This window comes from Girardinichthys multiradiatus, chromosome 6 (genome assembly GCF_021462225.1).
Source record: "Girardinichthys multiradiatus isolate DD_20200921_A chromosome 6, DD_fGirMul_XY1, whole genome shotgun sequence".
In the NCBI taxonomy this organism is placed as follows: domain Eukaryota; kingdom Metazoa; phylum Chordata; class Actinopteri; order Cyprinodontiformes; family Goodeidae; genus Girardinichthys; species Girardinichthys multiradiatus.
The window spans coordinates 5,395,142-5,419,306 of NC_061799.1; the positions used below are offsets into that span (position 1 = coordinate 5,395,142).

The window sequence follows — 24,165 nt, forward strand, 5'->3', positions numbered from 1 at the left end:
ATAAAAGAAATGCTTCTATTAGGTCTTCAAGCTTACTTTTATTATTATTATTATTAACATGTCCTGTCTGGCTCAGTAGCACTCAGAATTGTTGTCTGAATGCCAAGATGAAGCCCAACAGATTTACTTTTTCAAGTGGAGCATTACAGCTAACGCTATAATGCTCTGCTTAAATATATTTTAAAACTTTTATTAGAAACCGCTTTGGGATCATTTTAATTGCAAAGGACACTGAGACAGAAACGGAAAGAACACAAAAAAGACGTAAGAAAGAGCTTTGGGAAAAAGGAAAAATTGAGAAAGAAGGATGAAGAGTATACAAGATAATAGAAGACTGTTTCTACACCTGCAGAAACATATATAAAAACAGCAATGTTACCGAAAAGTGCACAGTACTAATGAATGCAAGATGTATTTATTTGTAATTACAGCTCTATATACACTCACCGGCCACTTTATTAGGTACACCTTGGTAGTACTGGGTTGGACCCCCGTTTGCCTTCAGAACTGCCTTAGTCCTTCGTGGCATAGATTCAACAAGGTACAGGAAACATTCCTCAGAGGGTTTGGTCCATATTGACATGATGGCATCACACAGATGCTGCAGATTTGTCGGCTGGACATCCATGATGCGAATCTCCCGTTCTACCACATCCCAAAGGTGCTCTATTGGATTGAGATCTGTTGACTGTGGAGGCCAGTTGAGTCCAGTGAACTCATTGTCATGTTCAAGAAACCAGTCTGAGATGATTCGTGTTTTATGACATGACTCGTTATCCTGCTGGAATTAACCATCAGAAGATGGGTACACTGTGGTCATAAAGTGATGGACATGGTCAGCAACAATACTCAGGTAGGCTGTGGCGTTGACACTATGCTCAATTGGTACTAAGGTGCCCAAAGTGTGCCAAGAAAATATCCTCCACACCATTACACCACCACCACCAGCCTGAACCGTTGATACAAGACAGGATGGATCCATGCTTTCGTGTTGTTGATGCCAAATTCTGACCCCACCATCCGAATGTCGCAGCAAAAATCGAGACTCATCGGACCAGGCATCGTTTTTCCAATCTTCTATTGTCCAATTTTGGTGAGCCTGTGCGAATTGTAGCCTCAGTTTCCTGTTCTTAGCTGACAGGAGTGGCACCCGGTGTGGTCTTCTGCTGCTGTAGCCCATCTGCCTCAAGGTTTGAAATGTTGTGCGTTCAGAGATGTTCTTCTGCATACCTTGGTTGTAAGGAGTGGTTATTTGAGTTACTGTTGCCTTTGTATTAGCTTGAACCAGTCTTGCCATTCTCCTCTGACCTCTGACATCAACAAGGCATTTGCGCCCACAGAACTGCCGCTCACTTGATATTTTCTCTTTTTTCGGACCATTCTCTGTAAACCCTAGAGATGGTAGTGCATGAAAATTTCAGTAGTAAAATTCAGCAGTTTCTGAAATACTCAGACCAGCCTGTCTGGCACCAACAACCATGCCATGTTCAAAGTCACTTAAATGACCTTTCTTCCCCATTCTGATGTACGGTTTGAACTGCAGCAGATCCATGGACCTGCCCCCGTGGACCCGAGACAGAAACGGAGGAGATCTGAGTCACAGACATCTACAGGCCCCCCGAGAGCATGGGCCCTATATGTGCATGTCAAATGTAGGGCTCAGGCTGCCATGGGACATTAAAATTGGGGCTCAGGCTGCCATGGGACCGTGGAGATGGAAAACCCTTGAGGTACTCCAATGAAGCACCCACACTCCAAATCCCTACATGAGTGGTAGTGTGACGGAGCAGGCAGATGGAACACCAAAGCCCACAAAAGGCAGAGAGTCCACAGAGCCAAAACCAAAACTCACCAAGAAGCCGAGACCACTCCACCCTGAGAACAACCCCAGCCAGCCCGTCCGCCCAAACCATGCAGAACCCTCTGACCCCTCCTTCAGACAGAATCTGAACCGAGAACCGTCAGGAACCGGAACCAAGACAAGGAACCAGACTCTGAACCGGACTGCCAAGATGCAAATGATGCCTATCCCCACCCAAGGCCAGCCACCCCAAGAATTTTAACAACTCCCAGAACACAAAAGACATTAGACACCCAGGTTGACTTTGCATCACACCCCCCTCCCACAGAGCCTTTGCCCCACCAGCAGAATGCCCTCCTTGAAGGCGAGTGCACCTACAATGATATGGTACCTCTCCGCCAGTTTAGGAGGCCCCTAAGCCCACCAATGCCTCGAAGGCCCCCAGGTCAGGGCGGCCACCAGCACATGAACAAGCCCAAAACCCCAACGACATACCCGCCAGGACCGAAGCCCCCCAGACCCAGCCAGGACTCGAGCCTGGGGGCGACAGTCCTAGGACCCCAACCCAGGGGGACACGCCCCAGGAACCCTGAGCCCACCCCAGACCTATCCAGGAGCAGCATGGCCACCAGGCTAGTAACCAATGTCCGACGGCACAGGCCCCCCAAAATCATTGCATGCAGCGACCAGATGTCACCCCCGAGAGCCTCGAAACCTCCACCCCAGTGTGGGCAATGACCTCTGGCGCCAGACCCCAAGTGATCCCAACCCAGGGACACCTCAGATGCCCCAAACCCAGTCCGCAACAACGCCCCACAGGATGAAACCAAAGGTCCCCCACCCCCACTAGGTGACGGTGCCAATTAAAGGAGCTCAGAGTGATTGATCCGAGGTGGAGGCAAAAGCTTCAGACTTATGTAGTCCAACAAAAGGTTTTTATACTGGTTAGAACCATGTGAACTGAATTTTTCTTTATGGTGACATCATCTAAGTTGCCCAACAAGCAAACAGAGGGGGAAGGTGAAATATTACATCTCAGACACTTTGATAAGTCTTTCCATACTTTCTAAAACAAAAACACATTGTGTGATTTTCTTTTTAAAGAAATTATTTGCATTTTATTGAATGACATAAGTGTTTGATCAGAAACCAACAAGAATTCCAGCTCTCACAGGCCTGTTAGTTCTCCTTTAAGAAGCCTTCCTGTACCCCCTCCTGTTCTCACAGTTGAAGAGTTTTTATGATAAAAATTAAAGACTTCTACGTGCTTTGCAAGTGGGAAAACTTGCAAAATTGGCAATGTATCTAATACTCATTCTTCCCACTGTATGTTGTCTGTGCACTGTAAGCAAGTATTAGACAGTGCAAAACTCATCCTGAACATCTGTTGTAGTGTATTGTGTTGTGTATTGTATGAAGGACTGTTTATTGTATTAATTGTTAACTGGGCTTAGTAGTCATTTTAACAGCTCTTAAACATATCTGAGACCAGAATGTTTGGTCAAAGTTGACTAATCTGCCTCTTATTTCGTAATAGGAAGGGCCTAATCTTTAATGATGAAGACAATGGTGAGATCATCTGAAAATGTACAGTCATATTCAATAAATTAGAATATGGGTTCAGACGAGGCTCGTTTGTCAGATTAAGAGCACCCTTTGAAAATAAAAGTTATTATGCAGGTATTAAACATATTCTTCATTAAGCCTATGTTTCTGTACCAAAATTTTATTTTTTATTGGTCTGTAATATTTGCATCTTAAATATTGTGGTTTTTTTTTAGCTGCATGCAGAAAATCATCATCATTAACAGAAGTAAAGGCTTGAAAACATCAGTCTGCATGGAATTAATCTACATAATGTGTTTCACTTAGAGAATTCAGTTACTGAAATTAATGAATTTTTAATGATATTCAAATTTATTGCATATGACTGCATTTCAGTGTACACCAAATCAGCGAAGGTGAAGGTGGAACACAGTTTGTGGTGCCTGTTGAACAAACTGAAACTGAGGAGCTAATAGACCAACTAGACCAACTAATGGACCAAAAAAATCATGCAGGTTTAAAAAGTTTTTTTTTTTTTTTAAACTTTGTGTTTGTGTTCAAGAGAACCATGTTTTGCTGTGTTTACAGCTGCAGGTCCTTTGGGTTATGTCTGTACTAGATTTGTATTAAGTGATGAAATGGTGGCTTTAAAGTCACAGTTCGATATGTTTTCAGTACATTAAAATAAAGAGAAACAAACATGTATATTTTTTTTTACTGTATTTGGCAGTTGGGGCACATTTAAATGTGTAAATTACTTCAGAATTTTAATTATGTTATAGCATTTCAAAAGGTGTCCTGTGCAGTTAACATGCAAGCAGCAAAGCCTGCAGGGAAATGCCCTCATAACGGATAGACTCCTCCACACGCAGTGCAAATGGTTTTGACAAGAGTATGATCACATGTCTCCTGCTGTAAAGACCTCTATGGCATTTGGAATTAAGCTCTATAGGCAGGTGGATTTGAATTTAAACTTTGCTGACATCAAGCTTTGGTTTGGTTCACTAATCTTTCTGCATTGTCACTGTATTTGACACTGATGATTTTTGTGTTTCCAAACAGTAGACTTTATGGATGGTGGGGAGTCAGCAAACTCTGGTCTAACTTGTTTTGATGCTGCTTTCAAAGGTTTCTCAGCGTAATGTGGAAATCGGCAATTTGACATTTTGCATCTGTACTGGTTTAAAACACTGTATTTGTTCAGTGCACACCTCAGCAGTGCCCATTATCAAGATACTTTAGCTCACTGTTTATTAGACACAATGCATTTAATCAGATTGTCAAGTAAATCTGTTGATCTCATGGAACCGACCATGAAAAAGATGCTTAAGAAAGTAACAATCCAAACATTACCCATTGTTTGTGGGGGTTTGCAAACATCTGAAGTATTCCTCTACCTTCAAAACAGATTCCCACATTTTCTAATCTTTTATGGCTTACTTTAATTAAAAGAAAATATGAACTTTAGAGAAGTTTAAAAAGCTGTGAAAAATCCAGCCATCTTGCCACCTTTTCACAGCATTTACACTGTGAAACTGAATTATAATCACTTCCAAGTCAGAGAACGTTTGTATAATTCAGACATTTCATTAAAAAACACAGCAACATGCCTCGTTTCTTCCAAACACAAGGGTCCCACAAGGGAACGATTGTTTATTTTTGCCTCAGAACATAACATTAAAATTGGTTTGACTAAAGGAGTTACTCACCCGAAATGAGCAGACCTCAATGATTTAACTAGTGCTGCACAATATTAGGAAAACATGAGTAACGTAGCTACCCTTTGCTGTGATGACTGAAATATTAACTTTTGGCCATCTCTCATTGAAACTCTGGGAAGTTCTTTCAGGTGACCACCTCATGAAGCTCATGGAGAGAACGCCAAGAGAGCAAAGCAGTAATCAGAGCAAAGGGTGGCTATTTGGAAGAATCTAAAATATAAAAATGTTTAGAGTTATTTTACCATTTGTTTACTACACAGGGTTCTCACCCTGTTACGGGGAACAACTTTGACAACTTGCAGTGGCAAGAACCCTGCTTTATAATTCCATGTGTGTTCGTTCACAGTTTTGTTGCCTTGGTGAGAATCTATAATTTAAATAGTCATGAAAATAAAAAGAGACCCATTAAGTGAGAAAGTGTATCTAAAATATTTGATCACTAGTGTATATTATGGACATAGAGAGCCTAAATGCATGGTTCCTTTAATACACCATTTTGCAAAAAGTATTCGCTCACCTTCCTGGACTCGCTTATGAACTTAAGTGACATCCCATTCTTAATCCATAGGGTTCAATATGATGTTGGTCAACTCTTTGCAGCTGTAACAGCTTCAGGTCTTCTGGGAAGGCTGTCCAAAGGGTTTAGGAGCGTATTCATGGAAATATTTGATCATTCTTCTAAAACACATTTGTGAGGTCATGAACTGATGTTGGACGGGTGTTAAAATGTCCACAAGAAAACTACTGAATTCCTGAAATGGCTTCCTGCAGTCTGAGTCATTTTGTTCCCAACATTCTTGGTGTGGGTTAGAGGTTTGACTCAGAGAGAGTCAGCCCAACAGAGTCTTGTTTATCCTCTCCTGCTTCCCGCCTGATGTTTCATCCTCTGCTTGTTGCCTTGCTGCTCCTTCATGTTTCCATCCTAAAACACAGCAGAGGAACCACTGGCTCAACATTGCTGAGCTCAACAGTACAACAGGAAAGGAAAAACTCACCTAACATAACATGTTTGCATTGAAACGCCGACATGTACAGGTTGTGGGGATATGGAAATGCCATTCTAAACCAGAGAGAATTGTAGATTAATGGATGTACAGAGCTTTGGTAAAATGTTAAATACATTCTTATGGTTACCTTCCTGCTTTATTTGTGATGATTTATTGAACTAAATCTGTTCTTTTCTGACTTCTTTTCTCTTCAGTCTTGGACACACAACATATCCAAGGAGAAGGAATTCCTCCGCAAGCTGGTAAAGGCCAACGTTATCACAGATCTCACCAAAGGTATCTGAGTTTACACCCACCCACAGCCTCCCTCTGCCATTTCCAAATGAATACTGGACTGAACTGAACGCTGGGAAATGGATTGACATGTGGAGCTAACAACCATGCAGCCAGGCCTGCTTGCTGATGAGGGTTTCCTATCATGGAAGTTATGTTGAAAAATGCCCTCACGTGCCTTCAGAACCACCTCAAAGCAGGGGCAGAACATGCTACAGGAGGATTGGATCTGACCGGCACCTGTTGCAGTATTGCTGTGATTGGCCCATTACTTCAGACATACTGCAAAGTATCACACAAATGAAGAGGAATGGAAACAGCGGCTAAAACGTCACAGACCTGCAGTATTTCTGGTTAACCTGTTGAGGGGACTTCTGAAGGGATGAAGTGGGACTGAACACAATGTATGGGGGCATGGGTCAAGTATTAGCAGTGCCAAATGTACCTCCTGCAGAGGAGAGGTTCTCCTCTCCTGTTTTGTCTGAATGTATTCTCTTTACTCTGTAAATATCAAAGATTTGTACTGTGCTTTTTACCAAGCAGCAGTAGCTCCATGATCGCATCCCCTGCCTCATTATATCCATTTATCCATGTCCTTTTCTGTCTGTGTCCTATTGTAACTCCTGCCAAGACAACTGACATCACACCATTTGCTGCAAAAAGTGGTTTGAATGGAGCACCACGAAAGATCTGTGGAAGATTATTCAAAGGAAACCGTTTGGGAATGGAGCATTTCTCGCTGTCGAAACCTCTGGTGTTTGTGTTCAGAAGCACGGTGAGAGAATAGCTGTGTTTTAAATTGTTCTTATTGAAAGTCCCTTCATGTTTCAGTTCAGGTTTAAAAGAGGTTTCCTCATTGTTTTGAATAATTGTTTGTCATGGCTCTGCGGTCACTCCTCCTGAACATTCAGCCTATAGATCTACCTTCCTCTCGAACTAAGCAGGACCTTTGGCCACATATCTGGAAGATTGGACACTTTTAAAGTCTGAGATTGATACTGAAGAGCTACAACTAAGCACCAAGTTAGATATTTGCTTAAAACAAAAACTGTAACCATCTCTGTAGAGTTCACTTGCTGCACCTTTGTCATGATTGTGTTCATATCTTCATCATTACATCAGCAGTGAGCTTTTACATCCAGATCAGAACCAGGCTCTGTCCTGCTCACAGATAACAGACGCTGCATGATGGACCCCCCTTCAACACCCCTACTGCTGCAGTCTTTCTGTTTACTTAACAGTAAAATCATAGATTCTGTTAAAGACCGTGTCTGTCTGAGGTTTTGCTGCAGTAAAAACTAAATAGATGGAATTCATTGGGGCTTAGAAATGTTCAAGTGACTCTGTTCCGATATGATTTGTGCATTTTGTAGGTGGAGGTTCTGCTCTATTTCTCAGTATTTAAAAGGAAAGTCATTGTTACACAAACCTTTTTTTTCATTGAATGTCTAAAATGTTTTGTTTGTATGAATGCTTACATAGAATGTCATGACTGCTTTAACACGGTGTTTATTTCAGGTTTCAGCAAGTGTTTGTACATTGTATACATGCACATAATTTCAGATTGTCTCTGAATCAATCAATCCGTGAACTCTTGATGCTGCAGATGATTATTTAGTTCAGTTTCATTCAGCAGCATGTACGTTCTGTCCCACCAGGTTTCAGGGCCTGGGTTGGACTGTTTTTAGAACCAAGGTAAAGGAACAGCTCACTTTTGAGTTTTTGGCACAAGGATCTTGTGGTCCCCCCCTCCTATGGGAAGGAACTAGTGCCATCAGAAACTGAATTTGAATTTCTCAAACTGAATATGTATTTGTGTAATTTGAAATTAAATGCATTGCTTTGGGAAGAAATTAACTTAATTGAAACTGAATTTAATGGTTTGAAACTGAATTAATTTGCTCTGAAAATGTATTTTGTTGAATTGAAAATTCAGTTTCACTACTTTTACACTCAGTTCTAAAATTCAATTTTAGTTCTAAAATTCAGTTTTTTGTGTCACACATCCGGGTCCTTGAAGCCACAGATTAATCAAACACAGATTCACCGATTCACGGATGTCATTCACTATTGCTGTGTCCAAATTGAGGGGCTGCATTTTTTGAAGGACGCATTTGTTGGCCGATTACGTCATTGTGAGGCAATGAAGTCTACAGCTTCGCAGGCTCCTCCAAATAGGGCCGACAAATGCGTCCTTGTCCCCAGATATGAAGGATGGGTCCGGTGTATCCTTCGTGGGCCACCCTATCCCATGATTCATTGCGGGTCAAAGTAGATTGTGCTAACGGAAGTAGCAAAGCCTGGAGGAGAGAGAAAAGCTGTGAACAACGTTGGATATATTGCGCTTTCTGTGAAACAAAATTAACTTGTTTTTAGACTAGAATGTAGCTGTGTAAACCTGAAATATCTGCTCGATTTATCAAGATTTCGCTTAATTCCATACGTGCTCCGTCGTGTTCGGAGACGTCTGCCCTGACACCGGGCTCACAGCTGACCGGGGGTTTGAGGTGCGATGAACCCCGAGAAAGCAGCTAACTCCTGGCACGTTGTTTTAAAGCTCCTGCTGGGTTTCCCCAATGGATGGAAGTTAAACACAGATATAATTCAGTCAGATGATATCTAATGTTGATGTTTGGTTCTTTTAGTTTTATGCTCTACAAATAAACGGATTTAAACGTTGTTCCTAAAGTTAATATGTTAGTGTTTAAATTGTTACATTCTTACAAATAGATTTATATATATTTTTTTATATATGAACACAAAACTTTAACAATTTAAATGGCTGAATAATGAACAAGATTATAAAACAAGAAAATAAGCCATTAGGGCTCCATTTGTTGGGCTTCACAGCTATGTGCTTCACGCTATCACTGTTGCTAGGCAACATAAGTTACGCTGAGGTAAAGGCGGGAAACGCAGACCGACATAACACCGGCCGCACCATGCTGATCTGGCATGTTTAGCTAATAGCTATAGGTAGCATAATATGGAAGCAAATCGTTACCATATTTCAAATGAAAAAGCATTTTCAGAAATGCTTTATCATTTTAAGAATGTGCTGCCACCGGAACTGCCGCAGGGTGGCAGGGGATTCCGCAAGGATGCCAGAAGGTGCTAGACCGGCTGTAAAAGCTTGCCAATGCCGTTGCCGCTGTTTTTGTGGAAGCTGATGCTGATTATTGGCAAATGGGTTGTCATTATTGTTAATAGTGTCTGTGGAGCTGCCACCGGAAGTGATGCCAATGCTGATTATCGGCAAACGGGATGTCATTGTTGTTATAGCCTGTTACCTTTACATAATGATTTCATTATTTATTATTATTTAATAAACAGCTTTAGTCCCATAACATAAGGTCATTGTATTTACTTGACATGGAAAATAAATAGCACTATGTGTATGTGTGACGTGTTGAAAGGATGACGAAGATTTATTGCACAAACAGCCGGTTTATTATAGAGCATGAGCGGCTATTCTGAATTGTCACTCACAGAAAATTAGAAATAAATGCTTAAAAACACGCTGGATGTCCCAGGCCATAAGGCTGCCACGAGGATGCCACAGCCTGCCACCGGAACTACCAGTTCTGCCTGCCACTGCCACAAATTAAGCTCGGTCCTGCTGCAATTCAATCAATTTCTCGGCACGTTTGCAATGTAATGCAATGCAGACGTGCACAGCGCCCCCTACCGAACAAGATGGGTAGCTCGGTCAGCAGGGAGCTGAGGAAGAGCAGCTGCTGACGTCACTCTGCTGCGCCCGCTGCTCGGAATGCTTTTTCGTTTTCGAGTTTTGGGCAGTACTTTGCGGGCAGACCACGACAACGAAAAAGCAATGTCTGCTTTGTTTTCTTTTTGATTATGGCATAAAATGTGCAGTCATGAAGAAGAAAATGCAAATAGGATGATTGATTACTAATTTTATTTATGGGTCAAATATTGCAGCCACATTCTTAAAATGAAAAAGCATTTCTGGAAATGCTTTTTCATTTTTAAATTTCAAATTGAATTTTGGTATCTATTTGCTGGGGTACATTTTGAAAAATAAATCTCAAATTTCTTTTTCAATTTAATTAAGTGAAAGAATGAGCAGTCTTGAAAAAGAAAATTAAAATGCAAATAGGATTATTGATAACTAATTTCATTTATGAGTCAAACAATGTAGCCACAATCTTAAAATTAAAAAGCATTTCTGGAAATACTTCTTCATTTGAAATATGGTAATGATTTGCTTCTATAGCATAAGTGTTGCTGTTTGACCATCATTTGTTTACATGACTTTTTATAGATGGTCATTTGATTTGGTGATGGACATCCGCTTAGCTCGTGTGTACTGCGGTGCTCCAGCTCAAAATGCCGTAAAGGAAGTTTAACTTGATGTGAAACGTAAATCGATGAATCTGTGTTTCTGATTAATCTAAGGCTATCCTCAAGGACCCGGATGTGTGACACAAAAAAACTGTTTCGAAAATTTTCGAACTGAAAGTGAAAGTAGGCAAACTGAATTTTCAAAACAACAAAATACATTTTCAATGCAAATTAATTCAGTTTCAAATCAATAAATTCAGTTTCAATTAAGTGAAATTCATTTCCAATGCATTTAATTTCATATTACACAAATACAGATTCAGTCTGAGAAATTCAAATTCAGTTTCTGATGGCACAAGTTTCTTCCCATACCCTCCACTCTACCCGGACCTCTCATAGTCTGTCTGTAATAGGCGGAATGTATTTGCTTGATTTTAGTTTTTTTTTTTCATATTTATAAATCTTCGTTTTCAACATTTCAGCCTAAGTGGAAAGTGGCAGATTAAAACTATTTCTTTGTACACCGTTATACAGTTTTGTATAACAGCTTTAAACAATTCAATAAATAAGTTCGGAGATCTCTGAGTGAATGTGTCTTACTATACACTTCCTTGCAAAACTATTCATACACTTTGAAACTCACATTTTGTCACATTGCAAACAAAAACCTTAGTGTACTTTAGTGGAATTTTAGGGCTATTTTATTTCAGATGTCTTGTTTCAACCACAAGCTTTAATACTGTATATTCTAACGTGAGTTGATATGATAGACCAACAGTAGGGGAAACCAGGTACAGTGAGGTTGCAACATGTCATTTTTCTCCAATGAGAAACAAGCTGGAGTAAAGACGCTCATACTGCACATGCTCAATTAGAATCTGAATCTTTGACATCTAGGCAAATATATAATTGTCATCTGATCGAAGTTGATAAATAACACTAATATAACGTATTTTTAGTAAAAGAATGAATGCAGTATATAATAATAATAATAATCCTTTTATTAACAGTGAAATATAATTGTAACAAGTTGCAACTGTCCCCGGGCCAGGGTCAGTTGCAACATCTGACTCTTTGCATTCAGATGCAAATTGTTAAAAATGTACTTTCTTTAATCAGCCTAAAATAGTTTTGACAAGTAACAGATAAATGTAAGTTTATTGTATAAAAATTTGGTTTGTCTAATTCAGACCATCTCTGAGTAACAGAGACATGTACAATATGTTGAAACTGTCCCGGTTTCCCCTAAGTAGTGCATATTTGTAAAATGGAAAAAACATGGGAACATGGTTTTCAGCTTTCAAGTCTTGTCCCAGAACATCAATTTGATTTGGGTCTGAACTTTGTGCCATTTTAACACATGAATATATTGTGATGTAAACTATTCCATTGTAGCTCTGGCCTGTATGTTTAGGGTCATGAGATGAAACCTCCAATACAGACTCGAGTCTTTTGCAGCATCTAAAAGGTATTGTTCCACGGTTGTCCGACATCAACTTCTCTGTCCCTGCTGAAGAAACACTTTCCCATAGCATGAGGATGCCACCACCATGTCTGAATTGAGTGTTCAGGGTGAATTGCAGTGCTAGTTTTCCCCTATAAATAGTTGCATGCCTTTGCATCTAGGCCAAATGGTTCAATTATTTTGTCTCATTTAACCCATTGGGATAAAAATGCATGCCACATTTTTATTGATTAAAACGGAAAATCCATTTATCATCTTCCTTCCTCTTCACAATTGCCCACTACTTTGTGTATATCTAACTCAGAAAATGCTAAAAGGTTGCAATGAAGGTTGTGGTTATGACAGTAAGAGGAAAAGTTCATGGGGCAGAAATACTGGTTTCTGAATGTACTTTGAACTTCTGTGTGTTCTGGTTCCTTTCTGCCCTGTCATTGTTCTGAGTCTGTTACATCTTTGCAGCCACTGTGGCCTGAAGCTGGACTGCCTCATGTGAATCATGTATCAGGTATAAACTGTCAGTGTGTTTCAGAGGTGACAAACTGCAGGAAGCTCAGTGAAGATGGAGTGATGGGTTGGAGCAGCTCATAGACTGGGATTTCCTTTGCTGCTCTGCCCCTAATGAAACCTGCACTGCTAGAAAAATAAAACATTTTTCTGTTCTACACTGACTGGACCTGGTCCTTAATACCTTCTTCCATACCCCTGCTGGCCCCACTCCATGCCACTCTGATTAGTTTCTTTCCTTTCAAACTTTCCTCCTCCTTTCTTTGTAATCCTTTGTTTTGTGTTTTTGCTCAAGGCTGAGGTGCATCTTGTTTTACTCACAATAAATGAGGGAACATCATTCTGCAGCCTTGAAACTTTCACTGGCTTTCAGCATCATTATAAACCAGCCAGATACTGCAGGAGAGAAAGAGAGAAAGCAAGCTGTACAGCTGCAGGCGACCGTTAGTCGATGCTTGTTTTGAAGTGAGAGGACAGGACACAGAGGACCTTTAAAGCGCGTCTGGACCATCCCATTCTGCCGTTAATGGAGTGCCAGAAATGTTCGGCCCCAACAAAGTCACGCCTCACCGCTCACCACAACCCCTGAGATCTGGCTACACTGACTTGACAGATTTCCTGACCTCCGTTGGGTGGGATCGAATGCTCACTCTCCGCAGCAGGAGAATATTTGCCACCTGGGATCTCCCCCAGGCAGCTGGGCAGGCCCAGCCGGCCGGCTGGAGGCGGTCGTTCCTGTTAGTCTGGTAGATGGGAGTATGAGCACGCCTGCACCTCTTCAGCCGGCGAGCCTGTTATTCTGTGCGACAGGTTCCACCGCCCCACCTCCTCTCACAAGGGCTGGAACTGAGAGGCCACGACCTCTGGGTCTGAAATTGAAACTCTTTGTAAAAAGAGTTGGAAAAGGAAAACACTCGAATAACCAGACCCCTCTGATTATTTATTTTTTACTCTGTTTACCTGTTTCTGGATCAGCTGAGATGATCAGTTTACTTCCTCTACACCTACAGGTGAGTCATGTTCCTGGAGAACACAAATCAAGTTAATTTTTATTACTTGGAAACAGTGTACATTGTCTGCCAAATCTTGACAAGTAAGTTTGAAAGCTGACAGAATTATTAAAAAATTTACATTTAACAATGTAGATATTAATTTAGGTATGCAAGTTATCAGTTGACTTAATCTAAAGTTGATTGATCTTATTGATCAATTAATGATTAATTGATGCCATTTTCTCTTGTATCAAGAGGGTCTTTCCATAACGTGAAGGGGTCAATTTTACACAAGCTCAATAAAAGAAAAACCACATTACATTTTAACAATTTAGTGTGCCAGTTGTATTAAATACTGACTATGTTCTCACACATTATTAACCTTAGGCATACTTATAAAACATAACAAAACTGTTGCAATGGCAGAGAGTGAAATCAAAACATGACTGGAACTACCCAGACATACAAGGACACAATCTAACCTAAGGAAATGTCTTACAGATAAAACAGAACTCAAATGCATCATAAACAAAATAAAAATAAGTAAGAAACTAATCCCAATGAAATAATTAATAAAGCACCATCTGGACAATTTGGACCTGGACAATGAGCAAGGTCCAAAACAAAACTCAAAAAACTTACAAATCATGACAATAACCAACATTCTTATCTGTGTCAGGACATATTATTCTTATAATGTTCTAAAAAGAGGTACATGTATGTTTGTGAGTGAGTTAAATGTAACCTGCAGTGTACAAAAACATACAACTGACTTTACATTGTCATTAGGGACATTATTAAACAAAGAAAGCCAAGATAAAAAAATATGTGTGAAAAAGTGGAGTAACAATTGGACAATTGGCTGCTGCGAATTGAATGTCCTTCAGTGACTGATCATCAACACGAATGAGCACCTTGTTGGTCTGGAGCACACTGGTCTATATTTAAACAAAGCCAAGAAGGAAAGACATCAGCAATGACTATAGAGAAGCAACAGTCGCTGTCCATCAATCTGGGGAAGGTTATAAAGTAATCTCCAAACTGGTTATTTACGAGAGGAAAACATATAGGAGAGTGGCTGATTTTAGAATTTAGGCTGGATAAAACAAAGAACTACATTTCCAACTATACAGCCTCAGTTGGTAATGTTTATGACAGTTTAGTTAAAGAAAGACTGAACAAGTAATGATTGTCTGGAAGGTTCACAAGAGAGCCTTTTCTCTCTAAAAGATCATGACAGTGTGATTTGAGTTTACAAAGTTTCATCTAAATGAATCAAAGAAAGAGTGGCCCACATAAAATCCTGCATTTCAGTATAATTCAGATGATTTGTGTAGAGGTAATTCAGTACAAATGTCATCTTACGGCCCTTTATAATTTTATTACCCAAAGTATTAGTTCAACCCGTCGAATCATCAAATTCATTTGATCCAATCTCTTCCACGGCCACAAGTGTATAAAATCCAGCACCAAGGCCACTTCTACAAACATTTGTGAAAGAATAAGTTGCTGTGAGGAGCTCAGTGAATTCCAGAATGGTACTGTGATAGGATGTCATCTGTACAGTGAGCCCAGACATTAAAACGTACTCACTACTGTATTTATTCCACAGTAAACTGCTGGTGGTATAACTAAGTGCAAGGGATTGGGACAGACTCAGGCACAAAGTAGTATGCCACATAAAATCTCACCAACTTTCTGCTGAGTCACTAGCTACACACCTTTAAAATTCGTGTGGCCTTCAGATTAGCTCAAAAACAGTGCTTAGAGAGCTGTATGGAATGGGTTTACACCAGGCGCGTCTTCAGAACCTGGCTGAAGCCCAGCATGTTTTCTGAATAGCCCCGGATCTCTTAAACGACAAAATTCACAAGTATTAACAAGATGCACTTAGCCACAAAATGCCACCGGATTTCACATTGTTATCTAAAAAACAATCTTACATGTTTCTATTTTGCTCCATATAATCACTGCCTGGCAATGAATTAATAGAAAAAAACACAAAAAATTGTTATTTGCGCACACAGGCGGCACCGCGACAGCGCATATACGCGCACAGGCACCGGCGGACTGGCACTCTGTCCATACTGGAGAAATTCAGGACGGCTGTTCAGTCCAGAACCGTCGTCCTTCCTCGATCAGTACCCAAAGATTTACACTGAGCGCCTCGAACCGGGCTCGAACAGAGCTTATTTCAGAGCAACCGCGGAGCCAACCGGAGATCTGAATCTGCTGCGTGTTTGCGCACAGGAACAGGTGGAAGCAGAGCAGCATAACTCAGGATTAAGTTAGCGATAAAACCTGAATGCTGACTCAGAATGGCCTGATCGTAAGTTAAAGCTAATCACTTGTTCACCCAGCAAGACATGATGCCGCGGTTTTTTACTCTAATGAGCATCATCAGGGGCATGATGAGGGACTGAAGTTAAATGTCCTGGCCGTGACAGAAAACAGTAGGAATACACTCTGTGAGCTTAGCTGGATTAATCATGATGTAAAAAATACCTGGTTCTGTAGTTCTGTCAAAATAAAAGTTACTAAACACATTAAAAAGGTTCTTCAGATCATAACATTACATCTCATTGCTTCAGCCAGTCCTACAGTTCAGTTCTACATGTAGAGAGAATAAATTGTTGCTGAATACACTGGGAAAATATCTACTGGTACCAGTAAGACATAGTAGAAAGTGTAAAAGTAAGCCTCCAGCTTCTTTTTCATATCTTCTGTGCTGATTCTAAACATACAGCTCTGGGTTGTTTAAAGGTGCAGCATGAGAAATAAAAATCATAGAAATTAATCACTAACTAGTTAACTATACATATGTGTACAGTTATTACTAACTGTAAAATAACATTAATAACAGAACCAAAGATGACAGTCCAAGAAAGGTCCAGGATGAGGCTCTGTGTTACATTTCAAACACCACAACTTAACACCCATTTATCTCAGAAAGTGTTCAGTAGTTAGAACTTAACTCATGGCTCACATGCTCTGTGGAGAACAACAGACAGTGTTGTAAATGTTTCATTTATTATTTTTGACAGGCCAAATTTCTTCATAAGTGGAATGACGGGCTGAAAAGATAAAACAGAACAGGTTCCTGAAAGCTCTCAGCATAATTAAATTAAATAAATGTGCTTTTAGGATCTTACCGTTTAACTAAGTTTTAAATAAATCAACTTTACAACAGTTTCCTTTTTTGAAATGTAAGAAATTAAGACCATGGAGCCTAAGGAGTGAAACATTTGGATGAGAGTGTAACGTTCGTTTAAAACGTAATTTACATAGAAGAGAAAAGAAGCACATTTGTTTGGCTCATGGTAAATTTCTCTGAGTTTAAGAACACATTTTATCAGCAAACATTTAGATTAGGTTTTGTTTTCTAAATACAAGAAAATGTGTTGTTTGTCATTATCTGCCTCAGAAAAATGTTTCTTAATCAATCATAAACTCTGTTTCTCCTTCATTCAGCTCTAACAAAAAATGTAAAACAAAATTATTGTAAGCCTTCTTTGTTTAATTCACAATAATTTACATTCAATAAAAACCCGGCCTAGACAGAGAACTGGTACAACATGTCCTATGTTATTTTAACTTTAAAGGACTTAGAAACTTGGCAGCTGTCTTATGAAAAATTAAAATATTTTGGGTCTGGGCTAAAGCCCCCAATGTTTCAAGACCCTAAAAACTCCCCTGGTTTACATTTCACAAAGTGCAATCCAAAGCACTGGTTGCAGTGGTGTAAAATACAGCATCACTGGGCTCTGTTGCAGTAGAGGCGTGTTTTATTGAATGATGAATCATGCCTCTCTGTCTGGAAATCCAATGGACAAGTCGGGGTTTTGCAGTTGCAAGGAGAAAGACACTTCTTTGACTGCTTTGTGTCGTGTATAAAGTTAGGTGGAGGGAGGTTTATGATGTGGGACTGTTTCCAGAAGATGGGCTTGGCCCCTTAGTTCCGGTGAATGAACTCTCAATGCTTTAACCCACCAAGACTTTTTTGATAATTCTATGTTTCTGATTCAGTGGGAACAGTTTGGTGATGGTCTCTTTCTATTCTAATATGACTGTGCCCCAGTGCTCAAAACAAAGACCATAAAAACATGGATGAGTGAGTTTGGTGTGGAGGAACCTGACTTGTCCTTGAGAGTGAATTAGAGGAAGCTGTGAGTCAGGTCTTCTTGTCCAACATCAGTGGCTAACATCATAAATGTGCTTCTTGAAGAATGGCCAAAAATTCCAATAAACACTGTCGTGATCGTTGTGAAAAGCCTTTCCAGAGGAGGTGAAGCTGTTATCAAAGAAAAGAGAAGGCTATCGTCTCATTAAAGCATGTTATGGAGGTCAATACTAATATAAATGTGATCCCACAGAATTTGCCTGGTGTGGGCAATGGGCAGTGTGCTGGATAGAGGGGAGTTTCCACTTAAAGAGTGAAAACTAACTGGAAGCTTTGAAGAGGCCCAAAGAGAAAGCAAGTCACCTTTGGGTTGGAAAAGGAGGACAGGAAATGACCTGGGCCCTCACAGATAAAAACGGATAAATGTATAATGGGAATGCATGTAAGGCCCCTTTAATCCTCTGTCACATCACATCTGGAGGAGCACAGCTATTCCCCCTCTCCACACCTTTTTCACAATTCCTCCTTGACCTCTATTAAGATGGATTAGACTGTCCCAGAGGCCAAAACCTGTATCCATGGAAACCACCATGCATATCCCAAAAGGTGGGAGAATGTTTTGGAATGCAGACTGAAAGACTGAAGTGTCATCAGATGCACAGAAAACAAAATAAGTCCAACAATTATGTTCCAATGTTAACTGCTATTCTCATAAGTCCAGTTCTATATTTTTGAAAGGAAATTAAAAATTCCTCCACAGCCGTCATGTTGCTGTCGCCAGCCAGAGAGGCGACCTGTTTGAATTCTGTGTATATGGTTGTGTGTTTTGCTTGCATGTGGTTAATTCTGGGTGTACAAACAGTGTCCTGCTACAAATCCCTTTCAAAGACCTGAACAAGTTCATCAGCACCACTCCGAGTGTCGGATGACGTAGGCACACTTCTCACCAGCTCACACACTTCTTCCATTTGTGCTTCCTCTGTTGTAATTCTGCCATCTGCTCTCTGAAGTAGAATCAGAATCAGAATCAGAAAAGCTTTATTGCCAAGTATGTTTATGGACATACAAGGAATTTGTTTTGGCGTAAGTAGTTCATTAGGAGCACTTTCAATGTTTTAATGTCCTTTATAGAAAAGAACTTTGAGCATTTTTAAGCAGTCACATTAGTGGGACTTCTAATTTAGATTTATAATACATTTAATTTTTACAAACTAACCTTGAAGTGTTGCCAATGTTCTAGAATTTACAATCTTTGCAGGCTGTTATTGCACTCATCCTTATTATCTAAGGATACATTCCTGCATGTCAGCCACCTTAGCTGTGTGCATTGTTGCATTGTTGCTTGCTACTATTATTAGTGCTGTGGAAGAGAACAGGGAACCTCCCTGCATTTGTCTCTGCCTCAGCATGGAGAGTGGGCTCAGAGAAGGCGGCTAAGGAGCTGTTTACCCAGCCTTTGTGCTCGGCGGGCCACAGTGTTTGCCCAGCAGGGAGTGCCTCAGCTTAAAGGCCCTAGCATGTGGTCCGTCTGTGGTTGCGTAGTTGGAGTAGAGAGTCAGGAAAGCATAGGACAAGTTGTAAAGGCAGTCAGTTTGTGGTGCCTACAAGGTTTCCTCTGACACTTGCCTACTCCTTGTCTCCATCCATAAGGTTTGATAGCAGGTGTTGGGGTCAGAGGTAAAAAAATGGGTGCATTCAGTCCAGCATACACACATTAAAGGTTTCACTTATGTACCAAGGTGCAGAAGTATTTCACTGGTTTATAAACCAGAGCCCAGAGGTTTTAAAATAATACATTATTCTCGAAGAACTACTGCAGGAAGGTACTTTTAACAATCTTCAAATGTAGTTTGGCCTTTAAAAATATGTCATGTTTTTATGGGTTCTATGATTTACACAAAGTAGTACATAATTGTGGAGTGGAAACACAATAAAGCTTGATTTAAAAATCTTTTTTACAAATAATCTGAAAAGTGTGGCCTGCAAATGTAATAAGTCCCTCTGAGTCAATACTCTTTAGAAACTAAGCTGGGCTAATGGGCTAAGATTTTTTGCTGTAAATAGATTTTACTACCCAAGTTTTGGATCTCTGCAGATCCTCTATAGTTACCATGGGCCTCTTCTCTGATTAATGCACTCTTTAGCTGGCCTGTCAGTTTGGGTCGTCCATATCTTGGTAGGTTAGCAGTTCTGCATCCTCTTCCCATCAGAGGATGGATTGAACAGAGCTCTGTGATATGTTCAATGCTTGGGAAATTGTTTTAAACCTAACATGCTTTAAACTTCTCTTCAACTTCCTCTCTGACCTGTCTGCTGTGCTCCCTGGTCTTAATGATGCCATATTGTGTTGTGTATTTATCAGACCAATGTGAAGATCAATGCTCTGAAACAGCATGGTGAGTTGAAGAGTCTTTCCTTTACTTATAATAAACAAGAACAACTTGCACAGGCAAGCCAGACAGTGAAACAGACATGGAGCCAGGAAGCAAGTAGGGTAGCATACAGGTATCAGGAGGAACCAGTGGTCTCATCTGGGAAGTGTAGTTTGGACCAATGAACTGAGGAGGATAATCATAGAAAGAATCAGGTGCAGCTGGTGGAAGGGAGACTGAGGAATATTGAGGGAGAGTGACTAATTAACACTGATTAGCAGGAGTGCAGGGAAGTAAAAAGAAACATCTAAATGAGCTGATAAGTAAACAATGAGACTGCAACTAGAGCATGAACAAGGAGGAACTAGATCTATAAGGAAATATAAACTAACATATCTAATGTCGGATTCCAAGGAAGTAACAAAACTAAACAGAAAGAATCTAATAAACCTGAATGAACAGAAAGAAAGCAAGAGAAGAACCTGGCTGTGCAGAGAAAGTAAACCGAACACAAACTCAAAAACATAACAGGCCGTTTGTTCACCAATGTTCTCTAAGAAACCTCTGAGGCCTTCATAGAGCAGCTGGATATACGTTGAGATTAAATTACACACAGTTTGACTCTATTTACTACTCTATATGTGACTTCTCAAGGCAGATAGTTGCACAGAAATGTATTTAGGGGTATCAAAGTAAAAGGATGACTGAATAAAAGCGCATGCAACCGTTTTCTGTATGTATTTGTAGAAAGGTTTGGCATGCTGCACCTTCTTCGGACTTCTCCTGAAGTGTGTACTAAGTATCCAAAGACTGCGATCCATGTCCTCCTCTAAATGGGCAGCTGAGAAAACAGTCAACCAGAAATCCAAAACGTTTTCAACTGACGGAGCAACGACCACCTTTCAGTCTGGATGTTTCAGCTCATCCATGCATACACACGCTTTAGATCCCTGGAACATGGCCAGGGTTCATCTTATATGTGTGTGAGTGCGCGCCATCAAGTGGAACTCTGCGAAGCGCTTCACATTTATCCGGTCCGAGAGTATAAACGGTAAAGGACAGATGTCTGTCGGCAGATTCTTCCACAGAAACTCTATGTGACTGGGTGACAGTCACCCCTCCCTCCCCGCTCCCAGCAGCAGGAACAAAAAGACATCTGAGACATGGAGGACGAAAATTGAGAGCACTTTGTGAGGCCGCCACCACGCTCCGGTTTCAGAAGGTCTCTGTCAGGCGAAGGGCGCTGTTTTTACGCATCTCATCCATTCCTTTAAGTAGCTGTGTTCAGCACTCCCGAGGAAGACAGTAGCCTACCGCGGAACAATCTGTGGATTCCGCAGTCCAAATAGGAACTTTTACTTCATTTTTTAAACAAATAACGCTCATATTTAAAGAAGAGGCGCGCATTCATGGAAATGTGGGAAAGAGCTGCATAAAGGCGTGATGGGCATATCTTGGAAGATATTTTGACCAGTACCGCAATCCTTTAACTTCCAAGCTCAGAGCCACCTGATGCGTAAAAAGGAGGAGAAGCCCGGACTTCAGCGTGGTTCTGGAACAGCTCTGTGGACGCGCACTCCCTCCTCGGACATTCAGAAGCCGATCCGAACTCCACTCTTCTCCAAACAGAGACGCAGAGCATTAACAGCGTCGTGTTGTTATTTACTCTTTAAGCTGTGTTAGAGACAAGACTGAACAGGTTGCTGGAGGTAAAGAAAGAGGGAGCCTCGCCTGAAAAACTGGCTTCAGTTCATCAAACGATGGTGAGACGTGAGTCACCGGAGCGGAACAAATAAATTGGGGGTAAACATTTTTTACTCTTCTGACTGTTTGAGTGTCTGTCCTCCTACCCCCACCACCACCTCCACCTTAGTCGGATTGTTTACGCCACCGCAAACAAACTCTGAAAAGCTGGAGTTTATTTTCCTCCCCCTGGATAACACTTCAAAATTCCCATCTTTCTGAATTTATTTCCGCCTGTAATGCAATTAGTGTTTGAAACCATAACAGTTATTTCAGAGAAAGTGAAAAAATGTACAAGAAACGTTTCAGACAGCGAGATTCCCATAGTATGATGATATAAAAATAGTTGCTCGATTGGTCCGTTCGCCACACAGCGAGCATTTAAACGTGATCTCTGCCTTCACCATCCACTCTCCCTTTTTTTCTCTCAGGGTGCTGAAACTCAACAAGCCAAAGAGGGGAAAACCGCATTTTGGCCACGCACAAAGGCGCAGGAGGAGGCGCCTCTTCGCCAGCTTTTCGATGGATTCTTCCAGCCTGCTTCTGCCTCAGATGAGACACTCTGCTGTGGACAGTAGCGAGCCGTGACGCCACGCTGGAAAAACATGACGCACCGCAGCGCGCGGAGAGCCGCAGGCATTAGCGGCGGTTTTCCTGCTCTTCCCGGTGCGCACCGTGAGCGGATTTCCCACGGGACAGCTGGTAAGGCAGCACCTGACGAGTCATTTAAAGTAGGGACCACATCATATAGCTCATTATAATGTGCGAAGTGGGCATTTGTGTGCGCATTGTTGAATGTAGATCTGTGAAAACACTGACCCGATTGTTTGATGTTTGACTTCCTTTCACTTCAGTGGCTTTTTGGCTGAAGCTGGGAAGCTTCCTGCACGCACCTGCCAGCTGCTTGTGATTCAGGGACACACTGACCTGCAGTCAGTTTGCAGCATGGCTGTTAATAGAATGCAGTTTTTGCACAGTTGCATGAGTTATAGTAAGATGCATGAGTTATAGTAAGATGTGTTTACAAGGTGTGAGTGTGAGGTGTGTGAATTGTGGAACAATATAAATCAACGTGTGTGTGAGGGATCAAGAATAAGACTGCAGGGCTGTCTTCTGTGGTAGGTTACAAATCCAAGAATCAAAGTGTTGCTAATACACACATAGGTGGGATCAGCAGCAGATTGGATGTTTTTAAGACTCCGGCTTTATCTAACCAGGGACAGAGATGCTGCCTCAGGATGTTTAGATCATGTTGTCTTTATTACACCCACCGACTCAGCTTGGGGTACTTTCTGTCCAGAAAAGACCAGATTTATCTGTTCCGAGATGAAAAGGAAATTAGATGATGTCTCACTAAGTCACATACTTAGAGATGAACTTTCATACTTGCTCCCTGACTCAGTGACCTGTTGACTCATTCAGTTATGTTCATACACATTGTCACAAACACAGTAAAGGGTTAAAGTGAGGCAGATCTCTTGTCTTCTTTGTATCTTAAAGCTGTGGCATTTTTTGAAGCTACAGTGCATTTCAAAAGTGTTCCAATCATTTGAACTGTTTCACATTTTGTTATGTTCCAAACATGAACTTTAATGTATTTTACCTAAACTTTAGGGAACAGACCAACACAAAGCAGTGCACAACTGTGAAGTGGAAGGAAACATTGCTTTTTTTAATAACAATCTGAATAGTATGACAATTGTTTTCAGCCCCTTTTACTCCCATAACACTGAATGAAATCTGGTGAAATCACCTTATCAGTAGTAAACCGAATCCACCTGTGGGTAAGTTAATCTTAGTATAAGATTAGCTTTTCTTTGAAGGCCTCAGAGGTTTCTTAGAGAACATTAGTGAACAAATTGCATCATGAAGACCATGGAACACAGCAGACAGGTCAGGGAGAAAGTTGTGGAGGAGTTAAAAGGACGGCTAGGTTAGAAAACAATATCCCAAGCTTTGGACATCTTTCAGAGCTCTGTTCAATCCATCTTTTGGAATTAGAAAGAGGATGGCACAACTGCAAACTTACCAAGATGTGGCCATTGATTTAAACGGACCGGGCAGGACACGAGAGTATTACACAGAGATTCTCAGGTGGAAGATCTGCTGCTAGGACAACTAGTTGTGCACCAAAAAATCTAACTATTATAGAAGAGTGGCAAGAAGAAAGCTATTGTTGATAGACAGCCAAAAGAAGTCCCATTTAAAGGTTGCTGCAAGCCATGTAGGGGTCACAGCAAATGTGGAAGAATGCGTTTTGGTCAGATGAAACCAAAACTGAGATGTTTGGCTTACATGCAAAACAGTATTTGACCTA

At 40.9% G+C, this 24,165-nt stretch overlaps 2 protein-coding genes and 1 long non-coding RNA gene across 6 annotated transcripts in view; 2 read left to right on the top strand and 1 right to left on the bottom strand.

The window, feature by feature from the left end:
* Positions 1-8,193, top strand: part of st3gal3b (ST3 beta-galactoside alpha-2,3-sialyltransferase 3b) — an 80,267-nt gene extending 72,074 nt beyond the window's left edge. For all 4 annotated transcript variants that reach the window (XM_047369119.1, XM_047369120.1, XM_047369118.1 and 1 more), the window contains one exon: positions 6,269-8,193. In XM_047369119.1, coding sequence (XP_047225075.1) covers positions 6,269-6,358 — 90 coding nt within the window. In that variant the 3' untranslated portion in view covers positions 6,359-8,193. The remainder of the gene's footprint in view (positions 1-6,268) is intronic.
* Positions 1,468-21,005, bottom strand: LOC124870441. Its single transcript, XR_007038773.1, has 5 exons — positions 20,873-21,005; positions 13,582-13,644; positions 12,943-13,490; positions 6,063-6,127; positions 1,468-5,989 (listed from the first exon to the last, which is right to left on the bottom strand). It is a non-coding gene; the product is annotated as an uncharacterized LOC124870441 (long non-coding RNA).
* Positions 20,061-24,165, top strand: part of LOC124870440 (glial cell line-derived neurotrophic factor) — a 45,192-nt gene continuing 41,087 nt past the window's right edge. Inside the window, exons 1-2 of the mRNA XM_047369122.1 lie at positions 20,061-21,908; positions 22,280-22,550. Of these exons, the coding sequence (XP_047225078.1) occupies positions 22,454-22,550 (97 nt within the window). The 5' untranslated portion in view covers positions 20,061-21,908; positions 22,280-22,453. The remainder of the gene's footprint in view (positions 21,909-22,279; positions 22,551-24,165) is intronic.